This window comes from Artemia franciscana, chromosome 9 (genome assembly GCF_032884065.1).
Source record: "Artemia franciscana chromosome 9, ASM3288406v1, whole genome shotgun sequence".
NCBI lineage: Eukaryota > Metazoa > Arthropoda > Branchiopoda > Anostraca > Artemiidae > Artemia > Artemia franciscana.
In genome coordinates, this window is record NC_088871.1 from 1,752,746 (window position 1) to 1,775,160 (window position 22,415).

General features: G+C 33.1%; 1 protein-coding gene across 4 annotated transcripts in view; it reads left to right on the forward strand.

Moving 5' to 3' along the window:
• Positions 1 to 22,415, forward strand: part of LOC136030871 (basigin-like) — a 66,620-nt gene that overhangs the window by 26,123 nt on the left and 18,082 nt on the right. For all 4 annotated transcript variants that reach the window (XM_065709933.1, XM_065709936.1, XM_065709935.1 and 1 more), the window contains 4 exons: positions 5,545 to 5,632; positions 10,912 to 11,063; positions 19,136 to 19,231; positions 19,442 to 19,457. In XM_065709933.1, the coding sequence (XP_065566005.1) occupies positions 5,545 to 5,632; positions 10,912 to 11,063; positions 19,136 to 19,231; positions 19,442 to 19,457 (352 nt within the window). The remainder of the gene's footprint in view (positions 1 to 5,544; positions 5,633 to 10,911; positions 11,064 to 19,135; positions 19,232 to 19,441; positions 19,458 to 22,415) is intronic.

Below are 22,415 nucleotides of genomic sequence, written 5' to 3' on the forward strand. Positions count from 1 at the left end.
CAGGCAGTTCAACCTAAACTGCTTGAGATGGTTCGAGGGTATCACATTCTTATATTTCAGCACGTGTATTTCGGTATTTGGACCAAGAGAAATCTCGGAGATTTCCTTGAAACAGCCTGAGATCATGGGTATGACAAAAGCATCATCATTCTCTAAGATGTCAGTTTTGACAAAAGACTTCATGATAGACTTCATGGTTGCCCTTGAGCTGGAAAGGAGTTTGTGAATGCGAGTCTCACTACTCTGGAACTCCAAATTCAAGCAATTGATCTTGTTGACCTTTTTCATTATTTTTAAGTGAAACAAGGTAAGGTTAGAATGAAGTAATCTTGTTAGAAAATAGAAGATTGTTCAGTTAGAAATGTTGAGGCTATATTTATTTACTCTATATGTAAGCCATTCAACTAGCTTCAATCTAGTATTTATGTCATATTTGTTGGTGCCTTGTTAAGCCAGATGGATTATTCTCAAGGAAAGACTTCTCTGGAAATTTTTAATCTTGTCCGAGGTGGAATACCCCTCCTGTACTCTTAAAAATGTGAGTTGCTGCTTATGCATACAGCTTTGGTAAACTGCGCGCTGTTTACTTTTTACTATTAAGTACGTACCAGTTGGCTACATCACATACTCAAACAAGCTGCCAATTAAGTTCAGATATTCAATGTGCATTTTGATTTGAAATTTCCACCTATGGATGTTTTCTTCTCGTAATTTAAATTTTAAATATGGTGATGGCATCTGTCCTGTATTTCGCACTGTTTGTGTACTACTGCCACTGTTAGGTAGTGCTATTCCCCTCCGTTAATTTGTAGCTTTTCTGGAGGTAGAAAACTGAAATTTTGCTTTTCTTTTATTACCATTTAAAAAACAAGACTTGGATGACAAAATTTTGTCTTTTATTTGAAAAATGCGTCATTTTCGTCGATTGTGTCATTTTTTATCGAAAAATGTGTCATTTGCGTCGATTGTGTCATCATTTCGACTGAATGTGTCATTGTGTCACGTAACATCAAATTGTGTCATTTTGACACAAAATGTGTCAATTTGGCAGGCTAGAGAACGGTAGAACGAAAACTGAAACTATTGTGATTGCCACCACAATAGATGCACTTCTCCTGAGCGCTATGGCAGGTCTCCTTTTTAAATAGCCACGGTCTCCCGAACATCTTGAGTATTTAGCTGTTTTAGTTGGCTGTGTGACCAAACGACTGATAGTTATAATACTGAAGGGGTCTCTCTATTGGCTTATAAACTTAGTCGATTTTAATCCCAGATTTCAATGCAAAATTGAGGTCCCCATCATGTCGAAAAGACATTAGAACTGTCTTAGAGGTAACGAAACGGTCGATATAAACAATCCCTAAAAACTGTTTTTGATCACTTTTGATGCTTTTTATTTGCACAGGGATGGTTTTAACAGCTGACGCCGCAAAGCACTCATCCTTAATGTGAAGGATTGTGATAGATTGTCTTTTTTGTTGATAATTCTCTCTATAGACTACCATCAAATTTTAGGTTTATAATAAATTCACTCTGTTCCCATAGTTCTGGATTCACTTTTTTCAACAACAACAAAAAAAAAATCCAATAAGCTTTTGCAGTCATTTAGTCTTGACGCAATATCTCTATTAACGTCATTAAATAAAAAAAACAAGTTTTTTTTAACTAAGGAGTGACATTAAAACTTAAAACAAAAAGATATTACTCCGTATATGAAAGAGGCTGTTCCCTCCTCAACGCCTCGCTCTCTAAGCTAAAGTCTGACTCTTACTCTCAACTCTACTTTTTAAAACAGTACGTTTTATAACACTTTCTGAGCGTTTTTGAATTAATGCATGTTTTGAATTTCACTCTCCGCACATGAATAATTGAAACGAAATTTGCATATTAAGTTTTTTTTGGCTAAATGGCTTTCTTGTAGTTTTGATCGGACGATTTTGAGAAAAAAGGAGCGGGGGAGGAGGCCTAGTTACCCTCCAATTTTTTTTACTTAAAAAGGCAACTAGAACTTTTAATTTTTACGAACGTTTTTATTAGTAAAAATATACGTAACTTACGAATTAACTTACGTAACAAACTTCTATATTCGTATGTTTTTACTACGTATATGAGGGGGTTCGCCCCCTCGTCAATACCTCGCTCTTTACACTAAAGCTCAAATTTGTCCCAATTTCTTAAGAATGACCCCTGAATCCCAAAGGCCGTAGAATAAATAGTTGAAATTACCAAAAATACTTCAGCGTAAAGAGCGAGGTATTAGGAGGAGGTAAACCCCTCATATGCGTAATAATTTCTGTTCGTTTAAGTTTTAATGCTGATCCTTACTTCCAGTTGAAAAAACTTCTTCATATTTATTTTTTCATTTTTTCTTTAATGCTAGAAAATCTTGCGCCCCCTTCATGGAAATTCTCTTCCCCCATGACCAACTCCTCCGTGGAAAGTTCCCCCCACATAACCCTATCCCTTCAACCCCTTCCCCCCAAACAACAAAATCCCCTTGAAATTCCTGTACACTTCCCAATAAACAATACCATATTAAAACATTGGTCGAAGTTTGTAACTTGCAGCCCCTCCCAAAGGGACTGTGGAGGAGTAAGTCATCCCCAAAAACATAGTTATTAGGTTTTTTGACTATGCTGAATAAAATGGTCATCTCAGAATTCTGATCCGGTGACTTTGGGAAAAAATGATCGTCTTGTGGCAAAAAAATACAAAATTCCACGTTTTTGTAGATAGAAGTTTAAAACTTCTATTGTAGGGTATCTAGGGTCCCCTATTTTCTAAAATAGGGCAAATTTTCTCAGGTTCGTAACTTTGATGGGTAAACTAAACTTGATGAAACTTATATATTTAAAATCAGCATTAAAATGCGATTCTTTTGATGTAACTACTGATATCAAAATTTCGTTTTTTAGAGTTTTGGTTACTATTGAGCCGGGTCACTCCTTACTACAGTTCGTTACCACGAACTGTTTCATTAGATAAATCAGGAACTTTATTGGGCTCAGTTATTACGAAACATGGAATAGACTGATCTTAGCTCGAACGAGAAAAGAGTAAATCATACATATTAACCAGAAATTAGGCTGGTGGGCGGCTGCCCATATGACCATCAAGTAGATCAATGTTGATACCTGCAAAAGGTCTTTTGCAGGTATTACATAAAAAAAAAACAATTTTTTCTAACTGAAAGTAAGGAGCGACGTTAAAACTTAAAACGAACAGAAAATACTCCGTATATGAAATGGGTTGTCCCCTCCGCAATCTCTCGCTCTTTATGCTAAAGCTTTTAATTGTTTTAAAAAGCAGAATTGTGGTAAAGAGTCAAACTTTAGCGTAAAGAGTGAAGGATTGCGGAGGGGACAACCCATTTCATATACAGAGTAATTTCTGTTCGTTTTAAGTTTTAATGTCGCTCCTTACTTTCAGTTAGAAAAACTAGTTTTTTTTTATGTAATTTCTGAACGTTTTTGAATTAATGCATGTTTGATTTTGGCTCTCCACACATAAATTATTAAAATGAAATTTACATTTTAATTCCTTTTTTGGCTAAATGGCTTTCTCTTAGTTCTGATCAGATGATTTTGAGAAATAAGGGATGGGGAAGGAGGCCTAGTTGCCATGCAATTTTTCGGTTACACAAAAAGGCAACTATAAAGTTTAATTTTTAACGAATTTTCTTATTAGTAAAAAATATACGTAACTTAAGAAATAACTTACGTAACAAACTTTTATATTCTTAAATTTTTATTATGTATATGAGGGGGTTTGTACCCTCGTTAATACCTCGCTCTTTACACTAAATCGTAAGTTTTGTGCCGATTCTTTAAGAATGACCGCTGAATCAGAAAGGCCGTAGAATAAATAGTTGAAATTACTAAAAATAATATAGCATAAAGAGCGAGGTATTTATCTCCTCCTAAATACCTCGCTCTTTATGCTAAAGTATTTTTAGAACCCCTCATATGCGTAATAATCTCTGTTCGTTTTAAGTTTCAATGCTACTCCTTACTTTCAATTGAAAAAAACTTTTCCATGTTTATTTTTTCATTGTTTTTTTTTATAGTAATTTTAGAAAATCCTGCGCCCTTTTCATTGAATTTTTCTTCCCCCATGACATATTTCTCCAAGGAAAGCTCCTCCCACATAGCCCCCTCCCCTCAACCCCACCCCCAAAACAAAAAAAATCCCCTGAAAACGACTGTACAATTCCCAATAACCATTATTATATGTATACCCAGGGACTGTGGGGGAGTAAGTCATTCCCAAAGACATAGTTATTATGGTTTTTGACTATGCGGAACAAAATGGCTATCTCAAAATTTTGATCTGTTGACTCTGGAGAAAAAATGAGCTTTGGAGGGGGCCTAGGTGCCCTCCAATTTTTTGGTCGCTTAAAAAGGGCACTAGAACTTTTCATTTCCGTTAGAATGAGCCCTCTCGCAACATTCCAGGACCACTTGGTCGATACGATGACCCCTGGGAAAAAAACAAAACAAAAAAGAAACAAACAAATAAACACGCATCCGTGATTTGTCTTCTGGCAAAAAATACGAAATTCCACATTTTTGTAGATAGGAGCTTGAAAATTTTGCTATGGGGTTCTCTGATACGCCGAATGCGATGGTGTAATTTTCGTTAAGATTCTGTGACTTTTAGGCGGTGTTTTCCCCTATTTTTTAAAATAAGACAAATTTTCTCAGGCTCGTATTGATGACAAAGACCTAATTTAATGAAACTTATATATTTAAAATCAGCATGAAATTCGATTCTTTTGATGTATATTTTAGCATCAAAATTCCGTTATTTAGAGTTTCCTTTACTATTGAGCTGGGTCGCTCCTTACTTCAGTTCGTTACCACGAACTGTTTGATTGATAGGGTCCCTTAAGGCTTCCTTGCTAGAGAATTTCGATGTTTCAAGATTTGGTCTCTTTCTATATATTTCTTAATGGATCTTCGGAGAAAGCTCCGTATAGGGTTGATAACTAATTGTACGTCCATTTTCAATTTCAGTCCAAGTTTATATTTCAACCCCATACAATATTCAGTTATTGTTGAATTTAATAATAATCTAATTATGTCAACGCCAGAGAGACGGGCTAGTTAAATCAATAAATACTTTCAAGTACATGTCAAATTTATGGGCAAGTCATGGTAAGTAGGTTTAATCTAGTCCACCTGGGTATCCACAGATGTACTCAAATCCAAACCAAAATAATGTTATATAATCAAAGTTGAATAATTTTCACAATGTTCATCCTTCAAACAATGGCTGTAGAAGACAGGGGGATCCTTTATTTTTCTAGCGGTAAGATGGTACTTGCTTTTTGGCTTCAAAATACCGGTTTTTGTACAAAAGGGTTCTACACGAATCTGTAGCATTCAACGAATATTTTTTTGCGCTGTGTGTCACTCAAAGCCTGCATATTCTTCTTTTGCTTACTAATTATTAGTAATATATACTTATCGAAAAGTTGCAGTCTCAAAGCTTTTGGACTAAAAATATGATTTTTTTTTTTAATGAAGTTGTGTTGATTTTCAGACACTGCCGTTGGCCAGGAATTGAAAGTCGCCCAGATCGGATATCCTCTTGCATTGCTGTGTAATGTCACTACAGATCCTGTAAAATGGTAAGTCGGCGAATCTTTTATACCTTTGCCTTTCATGGTATATTATCTGAAGGAAAACGCAAAAACCGCCCTTATTCAATATTCTTGTATTCCGAACGTTCAGCAATCCATCGCCCATTTTCAATTTGGCTCAAATATGCCAAATATGCCCATTTCCAATTTGGCTCATGATGAAACCGGTTTTTTATGATGTTTCATGTTCTAGTTTCATGATAAAATCAGGTCCTGCTTTTTCAATTCCAATATTTCAGTTCTTCTTTCATAAACACATTGTTTTAATTTCATCGGTTTAAGTCAAATCTTGTAAAAATATGTCTCTCACTTTCCGTGGTCCTGTTAGGCTGAAATTGTTCATATATATTTACTTTCGAATCAATTAAACTCTATTTAAGTAATTCATCTATTCGAGCTTAAAACAAATTTTTCTCTTCAAATGCTCTGATGGTAAAAAGAAAAAAATCGGCTAGCGTGGGGCGTCGTGACAATTTTTGTTCTTTTTAAGGACCTTTGCGACAGCATATCCTTCTAAATGAACAGAGAGAAGACATCACCGTTAATATCAGGAAGTACTAACAAGTTTTTGTGCCATGAGCACACTTTATTTTCATTTTTCGCCTTTGAGCTGAATTTTTCCAAGCAGCTGAATCATTTTTACTTTTTTGTTAATTTTGAGATAAAAGCCTTGTTTTTAGTATTTTCCTCTCTCTATATTTGTTTTTGCTATATATTCCATCTGTCTGACAACTAATGATGGTGTTTATTCTTGAGAGTTATCTAGTGTTGTTGTACATTGTACTTTGGATGGGAAAATATCAAATCATAATTAACTGTCGGTCTTATGGTAAATCGTGTTTCTATAGAGAAATGAATGATATTTTTCTTATTATATGGCTTCTATGTAACCAAGAATGTCCCTGAAAATTTACTCCTTTTTAATCAAATCTATTGTTCCTCTTTAACCTTAGAATTTAGCGAATTTCTTAGTAACAAAAAAGGAAGTTGTAGAAGTTATAACAATACTTTTCGATGGTTCTGAAATCTTCTGTACATATTTTTCTATAAAAAAAAAGTTTCGAAATTTTGAAATTGCTTTGAAAAATTTAATGTAGTTTAGTAAACTAATAAAGCCGAACCTTCGCCATCGACTGTCTCCTTACTTCAAAACACTGAAAAATTTTAGGTTTTTGTTCAATAGAGATATAACAGAGGTTTCCTCTGTTATTTAAACTTGTGTTATATAAAATAGGGGGAAACACCCCCTAAAAGTCAAAGAATCTTAACAAAAATTACATCATCGCATTCACCGTATCAGGAAACCCTACTGTGGAAGTTTCAAGCTCCTATCTACAAAAATGTGGAATTTTGTATTTTTTTTTGCCAGAAGACAGATCAAGGGTGCGTGTTTATTTGTTTGTTTGTTTTCTATTTTTTTTTTTCCAACGCGAGGGAGTAAGTAGCCAAGTCCTAGACTGAGGAAGCTGGAGAAGGAGTTTGTGCGGCTTTGTTTGTGGCTTTAGGCGGTTGTTTAACCACGAGTTATGAATAGTTAAACAGTTCGTGGTAACGAACTGAAGTAAGGAGCGACACGGCTCAAAAATAAACGAAACTTTAAAAACGGAATTTTGATGCTAAAAGATACATCAAAAGAATCGGATTTTCATGCTGATTTTAAATATATAAGTTTTGTCAAATTTAGTCGTTGTCATCAAAAGTTACGAGCCTGAGAAAATTTGCCTTATTTTGGAAAATAGGAGGAAACACCCCCTAAAAGTCATAGAATCTTAACTAAAATCACACCATCGCATTCAGCGTATCAGAGAACCCTATAGTGAAAGTTTCAAGCTCCTATCTACAAAAATGTGGAATTTCGTATCTTTTGCCAGAAGACAGATCACGGGTGCGTGTTTATTTGTTGTTTTTTTTTGTTTTTTTTCCCTAGGGGTCATCGTATCGACCAAGTGGTCCTAGAATGTTGCAAGAGGGCTCATTCTGACGGGAATGAAAAGTTCTAGTGTCCCTTTTAAGTAACCAAAAAAATTGGAGGGCACCTAGGCCCCCTCCCACGCTTATTTTTTTCCCAAAGTCAACGGATAAAAAATTTTGAGATAGCCATTGTGTTCCGTATAGTCGAAAACCATAAGAACTATGTCTTTGGGGATGACTTACTCCCCCACAGTTCCTTGGGAGGGGCTGCAAGTTACAAACTTTGACCAGTGTTTACATACAGTAATGGTTATTGGGAAGTTTACAGACGTTTTCAATGGGATTTTTTTGGTTTGAGGGTAAGGTTGAGGGGAGGGGGCTGTTGGGAGGATCTTTCCTTGGAGAAATATGTCACAGGGGAAGAGAAATTCAATGAAAAGGGTGCGGGATTTTCTAGCATTACTACAAAAAAAAAAAACAATGGAAAAATAAACATGAAAAAGTTTTTTCAATTGAAAGTAAGGAGTAGCATTAAAACTTAAAACGAACAGAGATTACTCCGTATATGAAATGGGTTGTCCCCTCCGCAATCCCTCGCTCTTTACGCTAAAGCTTGACTCTTTGCCACAGTTCTACGTTTTAAAACAATTAAAAACTTTAGCGTAAAGAGCGAGGCGTTGAGGAGGGGACAACCCATTTCATATATGGAGTAATTTCTGTTCGTTTTAAGTTTTAATGTCGCTCCTTACTTTCTGTTAAAAAAAACTAGTTTTTTTTTAATAGTAGTAAGAATGATTATATATCAGTAGTAAACATTGTTATATTATCTTTACCTAATATTCTTTTTTTTTGCAAATTGCTCCATTACCCTGGCCTTTCGGGATCAAAAGATCATGAGCTTTGGAAAAAAACTAGAGCGAGATAAATAAAAAAAAACTAGTTTTTTTAACTGAAAGTAAGGAGCGACATTAAAGCTTAAAACGAAAAGAAATTACTCCGTATATGAAATGGGTTGTCCCCTCCTCAACGCCTCGCTCTTTACACTAAAGTTTGACTCTTTGCCGCAGTTCTACGTTTTAAAACAATTTAAAACTTTAGCGTAAAGAGCAAGGCGTTGAGGAGGGGACAACCCATTTCATGTACGGAGTAATTTCTGTTCGTTTGAAGTTTTAATGTCGCTCCTTACTTTCAGTTAAAAAAACTAGTTGTTTTTTTATAGTAGTAAGAATGATTATATATCAGTAGTAAACATTGTTATGTTTTACCTAATATTCTTTTTTTTTTACAAATTGCTCCATTACCCTGGCCTTTCGGGATCAAAAGATCATGAGCTTTGGAAAAAAGGATAGGAAATATACATGTTTTCGTCAGTATTGACGCGACAGTCAGTGTAATATGTGCAGCCAGTGGATAGGGGACTCCCCGGTCCTAAGATTGATCTGAGGGACCATTTCTGGAAAATGGAAAGCTTTCCCCCTTGTCTCAGGAAACTTTCTCTGACGCAGGGCCTGATAAAGGGAGATTGGGCTCCACGTTTGACCGGGCCCCGAATTACCATCAGAAGGAACAAAAAAAAAAGATTTTGAAATTTAAAGCAAGTTGTTTTTGTTGATAAGGGACAAATTATAAGTTATTCAAATGATTAGGAATATATTTATTTTTAAGTTTGCACTTCCGGATGAGATTTATTAATATGTTTGTTATTATATAATATATACTTTGTAATAAAGAAAGCTGACACGAGTAAAAGTTCATGTCAAATCTATTGAATTTGTATTCCGAGAACTTGACACTGGTTGGTATGAACAATTTTGTTTTGTACTATTTTCAAACCATGGCAACTCTACATACAGCAAACATAGCAATCATTGGCCAATGGCCAATGCTTAATGTCGGGATCTGAAAATTTGAGTTTCTCAAAGTTGGTTTCGATATCTCTAAGATGCCTTTGTCAATTTTTTAGTTTATGTTTTCTTGAACCTTTTTTCCTGCAAGTATCTCTGAAGAAAACTTTATTTTTTATAATTATGTGAGCAACCTCAAGTACTTCGTCCCTATTGAACTTGGTTTAGCTCCAAAAACTGAATGTAAGAGAAAAACAAGTCGTGACGATGCATTTTCATTAGTCACTTAGATTTTGAATTTTATCTTCGCGTTGATTTTTCAACATGTTTGAAGGCTGCTTTTGCAATCAAAAATATCTAGTCCCTTCTTTCAAGCATTTGATTCCCATACACCTAAACGTTGTGCGTACTCTCTATTTCTTGATACATACCAGAGGTCCTGCAGAAGATTATCATAAGTGTTTCTATTTAATAGTTACATGTCTTGTTTTTGTTTTTGTTTTTTTAGTAACGGGGAGAGGGCTGTATAGTGCTTGACCATCAAATACTTAATGTTAGTGGATACAAGTGTTTTATGATTTTAAATGTCTTAATTTTTTGTTTGAAGAAAATATCGCTTTTTTATTAACGGACTCGGACGAATTTGTGCTGGAAATAATAACAAAATGAATTATATATATATATATATATATATATATATATATATATATATATATATATATATATATATATATATATATATATATATATATATATATATATATATATATCATATTGTTCTTTAGCGTACAAAGTAAATGTAGTTTGATAGTGTTCAATTTTATAGGGTCGGAAGAGGTCGCTCCGTTAAATGGTTAAAGTATCAAGAACGTCAAAATAATACTTTTTCTTTTAAAGATTTTTCTTTTGGTTGCTTAAAAATTATTAAATTTCTGAATTAGTCTCAAATTTTCGTCACCGCGCTGAATTATAAATAAAAAAGCAAACTAGTTAGTAAAATTCGGCAGTGCATTTGCCTCTAAAACACTAACATCAATGACCAGTACATTTTCAAAGGAATGCAACACCGTAGGGTTTTCAGTTTCATATATTTTTATCTTTTTCTGCTATTTTTTCACTAACCTTTTTTTTGTTACTTCGATTAAGTCCGTAACTACGTATTCAGGTCTTTTTTGTCAAAGACCGAATTCCCGTTTTTTTTTCTTTCTAATTTTATAATATATATATTGTTGTGTAAGCTTTAACTTAACCCATTCAATTAGTGTGATTTCATTTAACTTGAGTGTTTTTAAATTTTAATCGAGAAGCTAAATTATGGAATGATTTACCTGATAACAGTTTATAGCAACAAGAACTTTCTGAACGTAGCCAGTTAGATTTCCTCTTTACCTCCTTTCTTTTTTCTCAAAAAAATAAAAACTTACTACGTTCACTAGTCTACACTTTGGTGTTAAATCGGTAGCCAAGTAAGATATTCGAATCAAATCTTTCATGTAATTTTATTGCTTTCAGGTTTAAGGAAGAAACGGAACTAGAATCTATAGATTCTGCTGTTATTTCGACCGATCCTCACCAATTGCTGATCAAGCGGACTACTGCGAGCGATGGCGGAAACTACAATTGTGCTTCAGATACCGGCGTGAAAAAAATCTTCAGTGTTGAGGGTAAGTTTTTTAAATGTGAATTTTGAGCTAAACCGTGGGTTTTTGGACATTGTGAGTTTTTTTCTACAGATAAAACATATCATCATCACTCTAGTTGTTCAGAAGGTAAATTGATCAAATTCGCTGTTAGATTGATGGGTTAAATTTTTCTTCGCCAGTTCACTAAAAAATAATCAGTTAAGTAAATATACCCACTACTAGAAAGTGACATGCACTTTGGCTCATTCCATCAATTTACTCACATTATTAACAACGTCAAATAAAGACAACAAATAAAAACAAACAACATGTCAATTCACAAGGAACCTGACCTCACCCTGCGTCTCGACTAAAGAGAAACCTTTCGACCAGTGATTTAAATGAACAAACTGATTAAGAGCCTCTGATGCTGTCCGGGAGGTTATTTCAGAGGGTAGCTCTCATGTGAAATAACACATGGGGTGGCTGAATTGAATTGCTCAGCGGGTCCGTTGTATCTAGCTGTATCACTGCCTATCCGCATCCCTAGTTTAATAAGAATGATAATCAGAATTAGTCTGAAGCATCTTATACAAAAATGTATAAATTTGATTGATCGACTCCTTTCATCATTTTTTTTTTATAAAAAATCAATAAAATAAATATGGCCGCTACTAGAAGGTAAAATGAGCTATGTGCTGTGGCTGAATAAATCGGAGCTTGACCCTGTAAGAAATGGTACAACAACTTCAATGGCTAAAACATTCCCCAACTCCTGCATTTAGCACCAGATAGAACCGAATACCATTGCCAACGACTAATGAGAAGAGAAAAAGCCCCAATACAGTCACAAAGGCCGGATGGGATGTAAGTCAAGTCAAAGTCAATCGGGTTACTCACAAGGAGCCTGCTCTCACCCTGCATTTCGACTAAGTATAAACTTTTTAAGTAGTGATTTAAACTGAAAAACTGATTCAGAGCCTCTAGTGGTAAGCATAAGGCCGCTCAAGAGTGTGACACCCACATGACAATCACATGGGTCGACCTTACTGTACTTCTCAGCCTATACGTTATATCATACAGTACCATTAGTCTATCTGCATTCCTAATATGATAAAAATGCCAATCAGAATTAGTCAGAAGCTTAATATTAAAAAATTGATGAATTTAATTGACTGATTGACTTCTTTGTTTTCATCAATTAAAAAACAATCAATGAAATTAATGTAGTTGCCATTTGAAGATCAAGTAACTTATGTGCAATGGCTCAATTAATTTATTAATTCACCGATTAATTAATTGATTAATTAAATAATCAACAGAATAAAAAGACAGCAAAGACCTAAAAAGACAGCAAAGACCCTAATTAATATATATATATATATATATATATATATATATATATATATATATATAATCTATAATATATATATATATATATATAATATATATATATAATTCTTATAACGTTGTCTACTGCATCTCGCAGTCTAAAAAGTATCATATCACTAAGTAATTTTCTACATTCAGAGACCAGACTAATTCCACGATAATTGCCACATATATATATATATATATATATATATATATATATATATATATATATATATATATATATATATATATATATATATATATTAATTAGGGTTTTCCAAAAATTTCTTGGCACTTCTTGTTCAAAAATCATAATCTTCAGTAACTTATCTCTAACCTCAGAGCCACTATATTTAAGAAACTCATTTACCACACTATCAAAACCTGGAGCCTTATTGTTTTTTAATCTTTTTAGTACTGTCATTAATTCTTCCTCACAAAACAAATCATTGCTTCACATCCAAGTTATTACAAACTTTATCATTTTCCTCTGTATCGTTTCCTGCAATTTTATGTCGGTTTAGCATATTCTCAAATTGTTTCTACTCCTAAGAGAACGCCTATGTTTAAAAACTAATTGTTTCCTCAAGACTAAATCAAAAAGTACTGTGCATATCAAGTTTGCTATTTCAGGTCAACTAGTAGAGGTACAAAACTAAATTAAACACTACTATTTGTGTCTGGATTTTTAAAAGAGTACATGATGTTAAAAAAATTTGAAAAATTTTCTCGAGCATACAAATTGCAATTTCTTATTTCTTATAGGTGGATTTGTGTTGTCAGCAAGTTCTAGCTTTTCAAAATTCTACTAATACATGGAAAAATCATACATCAGTTTATTTGAGCTACTTTTGTAGCTATGTGTTGTATAAACATATCAAATTAGTTCGACTGAAAAAGAACGTGATTCAGAGAGAGTTGGCTTGCGTTCTTCTCTTATAACGATGTCTACTGCATCTCGCAGTCTAAAAAGTATCATATCACTAAGTAATTTTCTACATACAGAGACCAGACTAATTCCTCGATAATTGCCATATATATATATATATATATATATATATATATATATATATATATATATATATATATATATATATATATATATATATATATATATATATATATATATATATATATATATATTAATTAGGGTTTTCCAAAAATTTCTTGGCACTTCTTGTTCAAAAATCATAATCATAATCTTCAGTAACTTATCTCTAACCTCAGAGCCACTATATTTAAGAAACTCATTTACCACACTTTCAGCTTGATAAATAGCATATCAAGTTTGCTATTTCAGGTCAACTAGTGGAGGTACAAAACTAAATTAAACACTACTAGTTGTGTCTGGATTTTTAAAAGAGTACATGATGGTAAAAAAATTTGAAAAATTTTCTCGAGCATACAAATTGCAATTTCTTATAGGTGGTTTTGTGTTGTCTGCAACTACTAGCTTTTCAAAATTCTACTAATATAAGGAAAAATCATACATCAGTTTATTTGAGCTACTTTTGTAAATATGTGTTGTATAAACATATATCAAATTAGTTCGGCCGAAAAAGAACGTGATTTAGAGAGATTTGGCTTGCGCTATTAAATTTATTAATAAATAAAATTTATTGCTCTTAATATGAATTTGGCGTCTCTAACCGTATTTTACGACGGGGAAATAGTTTTACGAATAACAGGACCATTAAGGTAAAGTCCTCGCATCCTTATCTGCTCATTGTTATAGAGATTAAATTTTCCTTTGATTGTTAAAAGGATTATCAGGATTTAATCCATGAAATATAATGAAAGGATTAACGCATCAAGAAAAGAGTAGTTTAGCGTTCAGACCGAAACGTAAGAGCTCTTTCGCTTATGGCTTTACGTAGCTAAGCTTTCAGACCAAATTTCTTTCCTTTCAGAGCATTGATGCTAGAATTCCATTGGAATTATTTTCGTTCTTTTAAAAGTACCATTTTAATCATTTGACATTTAATCTTTAAAAAGTCTAAATATAACATATAATGATAGTTCCGATGATGACTATGTTGGAACATGACAAATGGAATAGGCCTTCTGTTATCAGGACAAATCAAATGGGAACAATAATAATTCAAAATTTAGTGATAAGCTTATTTGATATTCCTCTACCTATGCTTTTGGCCCACGGCTCCCATGTAATTTAGATTTTATTTGCCTTAGATTTTCTAAATTTTAATTATAAGAATTAGCTTCATTTGCTTACAAAAACCCAAGAAAACAACAATAGTAAAGCACACTTTGTTTTAGTTTAACCCAAGTCACAGGGTTATATAATTTATCATTTGGTTCTTATACACGTGTCTCTTCATAAAAAGTTAAGAGACTAAATACTTTAGTTTGTTTTGGTCAGTGTCCATTAGAATGCATAGCTAAAACGATGGATCGAATGAGTGCAACAACTTCAAAGCAATGACCAATAACAGTGGCCTCAGTCCACGTAAATCTAGAGGGGAAGACAAATTTATTGTTCAAAATTTGGGGGGGGGGCAATTTTTTTCAAACAAAATACCAAAAAGGGGTATTTTCTAAATCTGGGAGGGAAATACCCTTTCCCCTATCCCTTCCTATTCGGTGCTATTGCAGCTGCAAATATTTTCTGTTATTATTATCAAGTACCAGATGTTATGTGTCTGTTTTTTCGGGCTTATAAAAATTCTTGGAGTATCCCAGGGAATTTTTCAACCCTTTTCATCCTATTTCAACAATTATTTGGGCCATAGTATGTTTTTCGTTTGTTGTAAAATCCTTCGAAAAGCTAGGCGCATCAGATATCCAATAACTTTTACCTGGCTAATTACCTTTTACTTGTTCATTTTTACCAGGTTAATTACTCGGTAATGTGCATCTGTTGGGTTTTTGCTTGAAGAAGTGAGAATTATTTACCGGGCCTTGATTATTTGAGATAACTATAACGGCTGCTCTGTTGTCCGAAAACTGGTACAGTGTGTTTTCTGGGTTATCCCCCGTGACATTGATATATACGAAGAAAATTTGATCCAAGATACAGCCCTGGAGAACCCCAGTGCTCCCGAGCTGGCTACGAGACTGGAACTGAATGATTTAAGACTGTTTAGCAGAAATTTAGTTCCAAATCGAATGCCTTTGAAATGTCGAGAGAAAGGAACCGTATGTCAAATCCCTGAGCCAGGAGTTTGACTCAATTCATTGACACCCTCCGTTGAAGTCCTTACTACTAGTATATTTATTCAAGATATGATAATACGTTGCATTGAGAAGGCTTTTTCAGGCTTTTCTAATGCAGTAAAGAAGGCTTATTAGTCTGAACAAGCCTATGTTTACCGGGTCGATATTTGGTTTTGGGACGGGGACACCACATACAGTTTTTTTTTTTTTTTGAGGGGGACAACGCAGATAGTTTTTATGTCTGGGGAAAGGATCCATAAAAGCACATTGGGGATGAAAATATTTTCACACAATTACTAATTTTCTTTTCTGGCCTTTGCACATAGGATCAAATGATCTTTTATTCAGTCAAGTCAAAGAGAAACCAAAAAATTGGTTTCTTTATACTTTTCTGATTAAAAGTCTGTTTCCTTTTATCTCAAATGTAATATTTCTTTAGCTACTTCCATTAAGTGTAGATTTTATAATGTTGACATGCAATCTTAGTGATAAGGACTCAATGAAAGTAAATAGACGAAATTTTTGTCGTCATTATTTCAGTATTAGGGAAATCCGTGAACGATAACTTGTATATAAATATATATATATATATATATATATATATATATATATATATATATATATATATATATATATATATAGGCTAAACTACCATGCTATTGAATGAAATGGATTGGTTTGTTCTTATAAAATCATTGATGTTCCTTAGATCCGCCCCTTTTCCTCCTTTTATTTTCTTTTAAACCAACCATTTTGTATGAAGTAGCTTTTTTGCAGCGCTTTGGAGTCGGTGTAAGTTATACCGACCCCCCTCCCCTCTGACTCCAACTCCTGAAACTTTAAACACAATTGCTCCTAATCCCAGCTGCAATACTTCCCTTTTCGTAAAGATTTCTTCCTTTTTTGTAATAAGTACATAGTTTTTGCAAATTATTTTCTAAATATAATTTTAATAACCCTATTAATAGCTAAAAATTTATCTTATAAGTTTATACTAGTATAAAAGCACATTTATGTGTTTTCAAAATTCATGCGTTTCCATAACTCCGGCTCCAAAGGGTTTTACGTTATTTCTGTCACTCTTACTCCATTCAACGAAAACTCACTTTAGGTCTGACTCCTAAAGACCTAGTTTTTCGTCTATATAGTTATGCTTTATTGTTAATTCTGCATTTAGAAATAATAGTAATTATGAAGACAGTTTCTAAGATTTGAGTCGGAAAACTCGAGCCTGAAAATTCACTTTCTGAATATGAAAAATTTAACTCTCCTCTCTTGTTAGAAAATTGTTGAAACTTTCTTTTTATTGATTAATTCTGTAGCTAGAAGATGAACATACCACTCGATGCACCTTCTAACGCTCTTCCCGAATATACTAATTGCTACCCTCGCGAATTTATTTTGAGCCCTTAAAGGGACCTTACAGTTCAAAATTAAATGCCAAGTTGATATTTTAGGATGATTCATTCCACAAGCATGGATCCACTACAATCAAATCCGAAAAATTAATGATTTATGCATCTTTAGTTTGGTTTTAGCAGAGTGAATGAGATAAATTAAAAGTTGCGTTCCTTGACGAAAAATAAGTCGAATTCCACATGCCTTTCAAGCGGCAAAATTGAATAAAAAAAATGAAAATGTTTAAAATAATTTATTGTTCTTTGCAAATATACTTGTCACTGCCATTACAATTGCACCTAGTCTCCCCTCTAGCGGTGCCAAATATAGGCCTAAGCTGTATACACAACTTGTCTGATATTATGGGTTTGATGTCAATTTTAAGAAAAAGCTAATCTGTAAACTTCTGTATTTAATCTAAGGCTATAGCTGGCCCCATTAGGGGGAAGGCGGGGGTGCAGTTGTGACGACAATGAATACAAGATTTGGAAGGGGAATTAAAATAGTGTAATTTTTCTTTTACTGAATTTTGTCCTTTGAAAGAAATGTGTAATTTGACTCATATTCCGTTGATTTTGCCGAAGTAATTTGCAACTTGTCTCATTGAGACTGCAAAACTTCGCCTTTGAACCATAAAAAATGTACAAAAATGAAATGACTGAACGTTTTCATTATAAACTATTCATTTATTTTACAAAGTCTATATGCATAGTTTGAAAACTAACGCAAGAGAAGAACTTTACAGAAGTACTTCACAAAAGGAACTAGCTTTAAACGCTTCAAAACTTCTTATATTTGAATCTTATAGTGAATTTTATACAACTGTTTTTATGTATAATTGTGTCAGAGGTAAGTCCACTAAGTGTGTTCACGCAAATTAATGAAGTTTATTCCCATAGCACAAGGTCAATAAACAAAATTTATATTAATAATTTGGTTACGTCTAGGTCAGGCCTATTTTTTTATATGTAGACGTCTCAGTATAAATGTGACACTTCATATTTAGGGTATTGTATAACACTTTGATTTTATTTAAATATGAATAATTGAAGTAAGGAAGTCTGTAATTAAAACTCTTCTTTTCTTTGTACTAACAAATTTTTTTTCTGACAGCAAATTTAGACCGCAACTCTCATTCAAACTGCAAAACTCCGCCTGTATACCATTAAAAATGTACAAAAATGAAATGACTGGATGAAAAAATGTATACGTTGTTACGGTAATCGGATTTGACCGTAATAAATTAAGCCACGTTGATTACATGATTGTGAAATATTTTGAATCGAGTGGTATCGGATTTTAAATTCAACGGTAGCAGTGGCGGTTCTGGCCTCTCTTGTGACCCTGGCAATATCTTAATTAACGACCCCCCTCCCCTGTGTCCTAAACATTTTCATGCCAGATTTAAAAAAACTGCATCTATAAACAAAATTTTTATTCATTAACAAAACTTGAGTACAAAATATTACAAAAAAAAGCAGAATCAAGTAAATTCTGTGTAATTACTTTTATCTTCAAGAAATGGTGATTAAGATATGGGAAAAACTAAAATTTCAGATTCAATTTGCTTATGCTTACTGCCAAGTACGTTCTCTAATTTATTTTAATAAGAATATAGTTTTAAATAAAATGTAAAATGATTATAACTATTAGGCTATTTTTTGAAATTCTGCGCCCCTAAAGTCTCTGTGCCTGGGGCAAGTGCCCTTTTTGTCACTCCTAAAACCACCTCTGAATAGTAGGTTTATATCTTTGGCCTATTGGATCAAAAATAAGGAACAAAGTGTTACTTTAAGGACCCCTTTAAAGGAATCGAAATGGAATTTTCGAGGGTGGTGATTAGTATGTCCCTAAAATGTTATAAGGTGCATCGATTGGTATCTGCATCTTCTAGCTAGCGAATCGATCGATAAAAAGAAAATTTACAGAAACTTTTTTTTAAAGTAATGGAAACAATTGTAAAAAATTGTAAATTGTAACAATTAATTTGAATTTTATTAAGATCGACTGTGTAATATGTTATTCTACAGCCTGTCAAATATAATTTTTAGAGACGGTAATGACTAATGAGTCTGCTTCTAATGAGTTATTACAAATTCCAATGTTGCCGTTAATGTTATGTTTAAAAGAAGCTAGAATGGAGAGTTAAAAATAATCCTCCTTTTCAGTCGAACCTTTTGTCAAATTTGGTGCAAAATCAGTGAATGCAATTGGAGACGAGAAATTTGAACTTAGATGTGAAGCTGCTGCATACCCACAGCCTGCTGCATAACAGCCTGTTTTATATATAATATATATATATTTATATATATATATATATATATATATATATATATATATATATATATATATATATATATATATATATATATATATATATATATATATATATATATATATATATATATATATATTTGAGCTTATATTTTAAAAATTTGAACTTAAATGGGAAGCTGCTGCATTCCAACAGTTCATTTTGAGCTGGCTTAAAGGGGATATATATATATATATATATATATATATATATATATATATATATATATATATATTTCAGCTTATATTTTAAAATTTTAAGCTTAAATGTGAAGCTGCTGCATATCCAAATGTCGTTTTGAGCTGGCTTCCAGGTGAATGTATTTTTATATACATTTAAGCTTATATTGTAAAATTTTTAGATTAAATATGAAGCTTCTGCATACCCACAAGCCGTTTTGAGCTGGTTTAAGGATGAATATATTTTTATATATATTTGAGCTTATATTTTTAAAATTTCAACTTAAATGGGAAGCTGCTGCACACCCATAGCCCGTTTGTTAGCTGGCTTAAAGGTGAATATATTTTTATATACATTTTTGCTTATATTTAAAAATTTTGAGCTTAAATGTGAAGCTGTTGCGTATTCACAGCCCGTTTTGAGCTGGCTTAAAGGTGAATATATTTTTTCTCCGTTATCAATTCCTTCACTTATATCATGGATAAGTCAAATTTTAGTGATGGTCATTATTCGAATGTTGAATCAAATGCTAGGTTTGTATCTTGGATAGAAATATCGTTGGATAGAAAATAAGAAACAGTGTGTCATTTTAATTGATTAGTAAATTAACAGAAATTACCTCTTGGCATTAAAGCTCCGTTTTATCTTTTCTGGCATCAAAGGAATCAGTGATCAATAAAATTATTTGATATAAGAAATGTTGATAACTAGTCCAACAAATCCTTGTTTATTTAGTTATTTATATGATTATAATTTTTTGGTCATCTATACAAGCAGGCTAGGATTTACCAATAGACCCGGGCTAAGGGGTGTACACAGTGCCAGGGGGTGCAATAAATCATCACTGAGTGATTTTTTCTCAACAAAACTGGACTGATGTGACTTATCGTGAAACCGCCCGGTGTATTCCCCCACCGCGCTGCCTATTCCCGGAAAAGTGATTTTAAAACAACACAGGAATTCCGTGGCCACTTATAAACTATCAGATTTCTCCCAAGAATGACACCTGAGAGTTCGGCATCACCTCTCTCTTTCATTACTTTTGGCTCACCATTTGTTTTCTCTTCAGTGCTTCCACTATCCCCGAATTTTCGAGGATTTCCCCGAAAGTCTCGTAAAAACTTAGAGACAAAAAAACTTTGGCCTAGAAACGTCAAAGTTTCAAATCTGGCCCTCTATATAAGCTATGAATTATACTGACGTAATAATTTGGCACAAGCAAAGAGCGAGCTTTGTCAATATTGATCAACGCTGTGAATAATTCAGGAAATTGTACTTAATTTTTTTCAAGGACATGAAACTAAAAATGTTTTTCGCCCCTCTTTTCTGGACCCATCTTGCATCAGTTCATACTTGAAAACCGTAATTTTATAAAAAAAAAATTCTTTTGATTGCTGCAAAATCATGAAGTTTTTGCAGCCATACTATTTTTTCATCAGTAAAACAATTTAACAAGTTAATTAATTAAATGTGACAACGATTTTCTTCTGTAAAAGTTCAGACTTGAGCAATCTGTTGATTCCCGAGGAAAATTAAAGAACAGTTTCAAGCTGTTTGGAGTCATGTTTTCGTACCTTATTTGCTAATTTTTATACAATTGGCGGTAATGTCTTTTTTAATCATTGCATGGAAGGTTATTGAATTCTTTGTCAATGCCATTTTTGAATATGGCTCTTTTAGGTACTGGTTTTGAAATACTTAGAAAGGAAAATTAATGTGCATATTCATGTATTTTCTTCAGTGCCATGATGGCAACTAATGACCTTTTTTACTGTTCACTGACAGATATACAGTAATTTCATTGTCAAAAATATTGGTGACTTCACGCAAATCCTCGGGTGTATTGTGATTGAGATCCAGTAGAATGTAACCATAGGGTTTATTTGTTGCCTGACTGCATGCTGAAAGTAGAAATTTTGGAGCATCGGGACATATTTGTTTATTGAGAGTTATTAAAGACCTTGAATCACGAACAACCCTGTAAATGATATAGTAGGTACAATTCAAAGCAAGTGTTCTCATAAATTTGCAATGATGAAAAAGATTGTGTAGAACTATAGTTGCGAAAATCTGTTCATGATGTGGGTGGCAAGTATACAATTGTAGCATTTCCTGAGACCATTGTTCAATGGATTCGGCCAAATCATCAATAAACAACCAAAAATAGCCTTTATTTTGTCATAGGACTCTTGCCAAACACTATAGATTTTTCGGGTTTTCCAAAACATTTTATTACGGAATTGAATTATTTTTGTTAAGTGATATTTTGCCCGATATTGATGGACCACAAAGGAATGATGTGAACAGTGTTTTAAACTGATACATATTGTCGTCTTCAACAGCTGGACCTCAACTAACTATAAACTGTAGTTGTCTAAATGAATAAATAACTTCCCCATCAGTCCTAGAGCAATGTTCAAGAGCAACAACAACAACTTAGAATAATATATGTTTTGTTCAATTGTTACAATGAATTCAAAATATTTTTTAACAACACAAATATATTACAGTTAAAAAAAACTTTTTTGTACAATAAATATATAACATGTTTAATCAACACAAGAAAAAATATCACGCTTTTTTTTATATTTACCTAAACTAAGTGCTTGGGAGTTAAAACAAACAACACTGTATAAAAGAATTTAGAAAGGGAACATTTCTAAACCAAGAGATACTTTGAGCTTCATATTCCCAGTAATTAACAAAAATATTCTATTTTTCAATTCTGTCGTAGCACTTTCTGTGTTGTGCTTTTTCTTCTTCGCTAAAGGGATTTTTTCTTCTTCATCTAAGAGATTCTTAGATGATTTTAATTTAGTTATATCAAATATTTACACTTAGAAAAAGATTCCCCCCCCCGCAAGGGCACGGCAGTCGCTAGTGATGACTAGCCCAAGGCCGGATCCCCCCACCCCTTCCCGGGCAGCCACGGGCGCGGGGAGTAAAATACATTG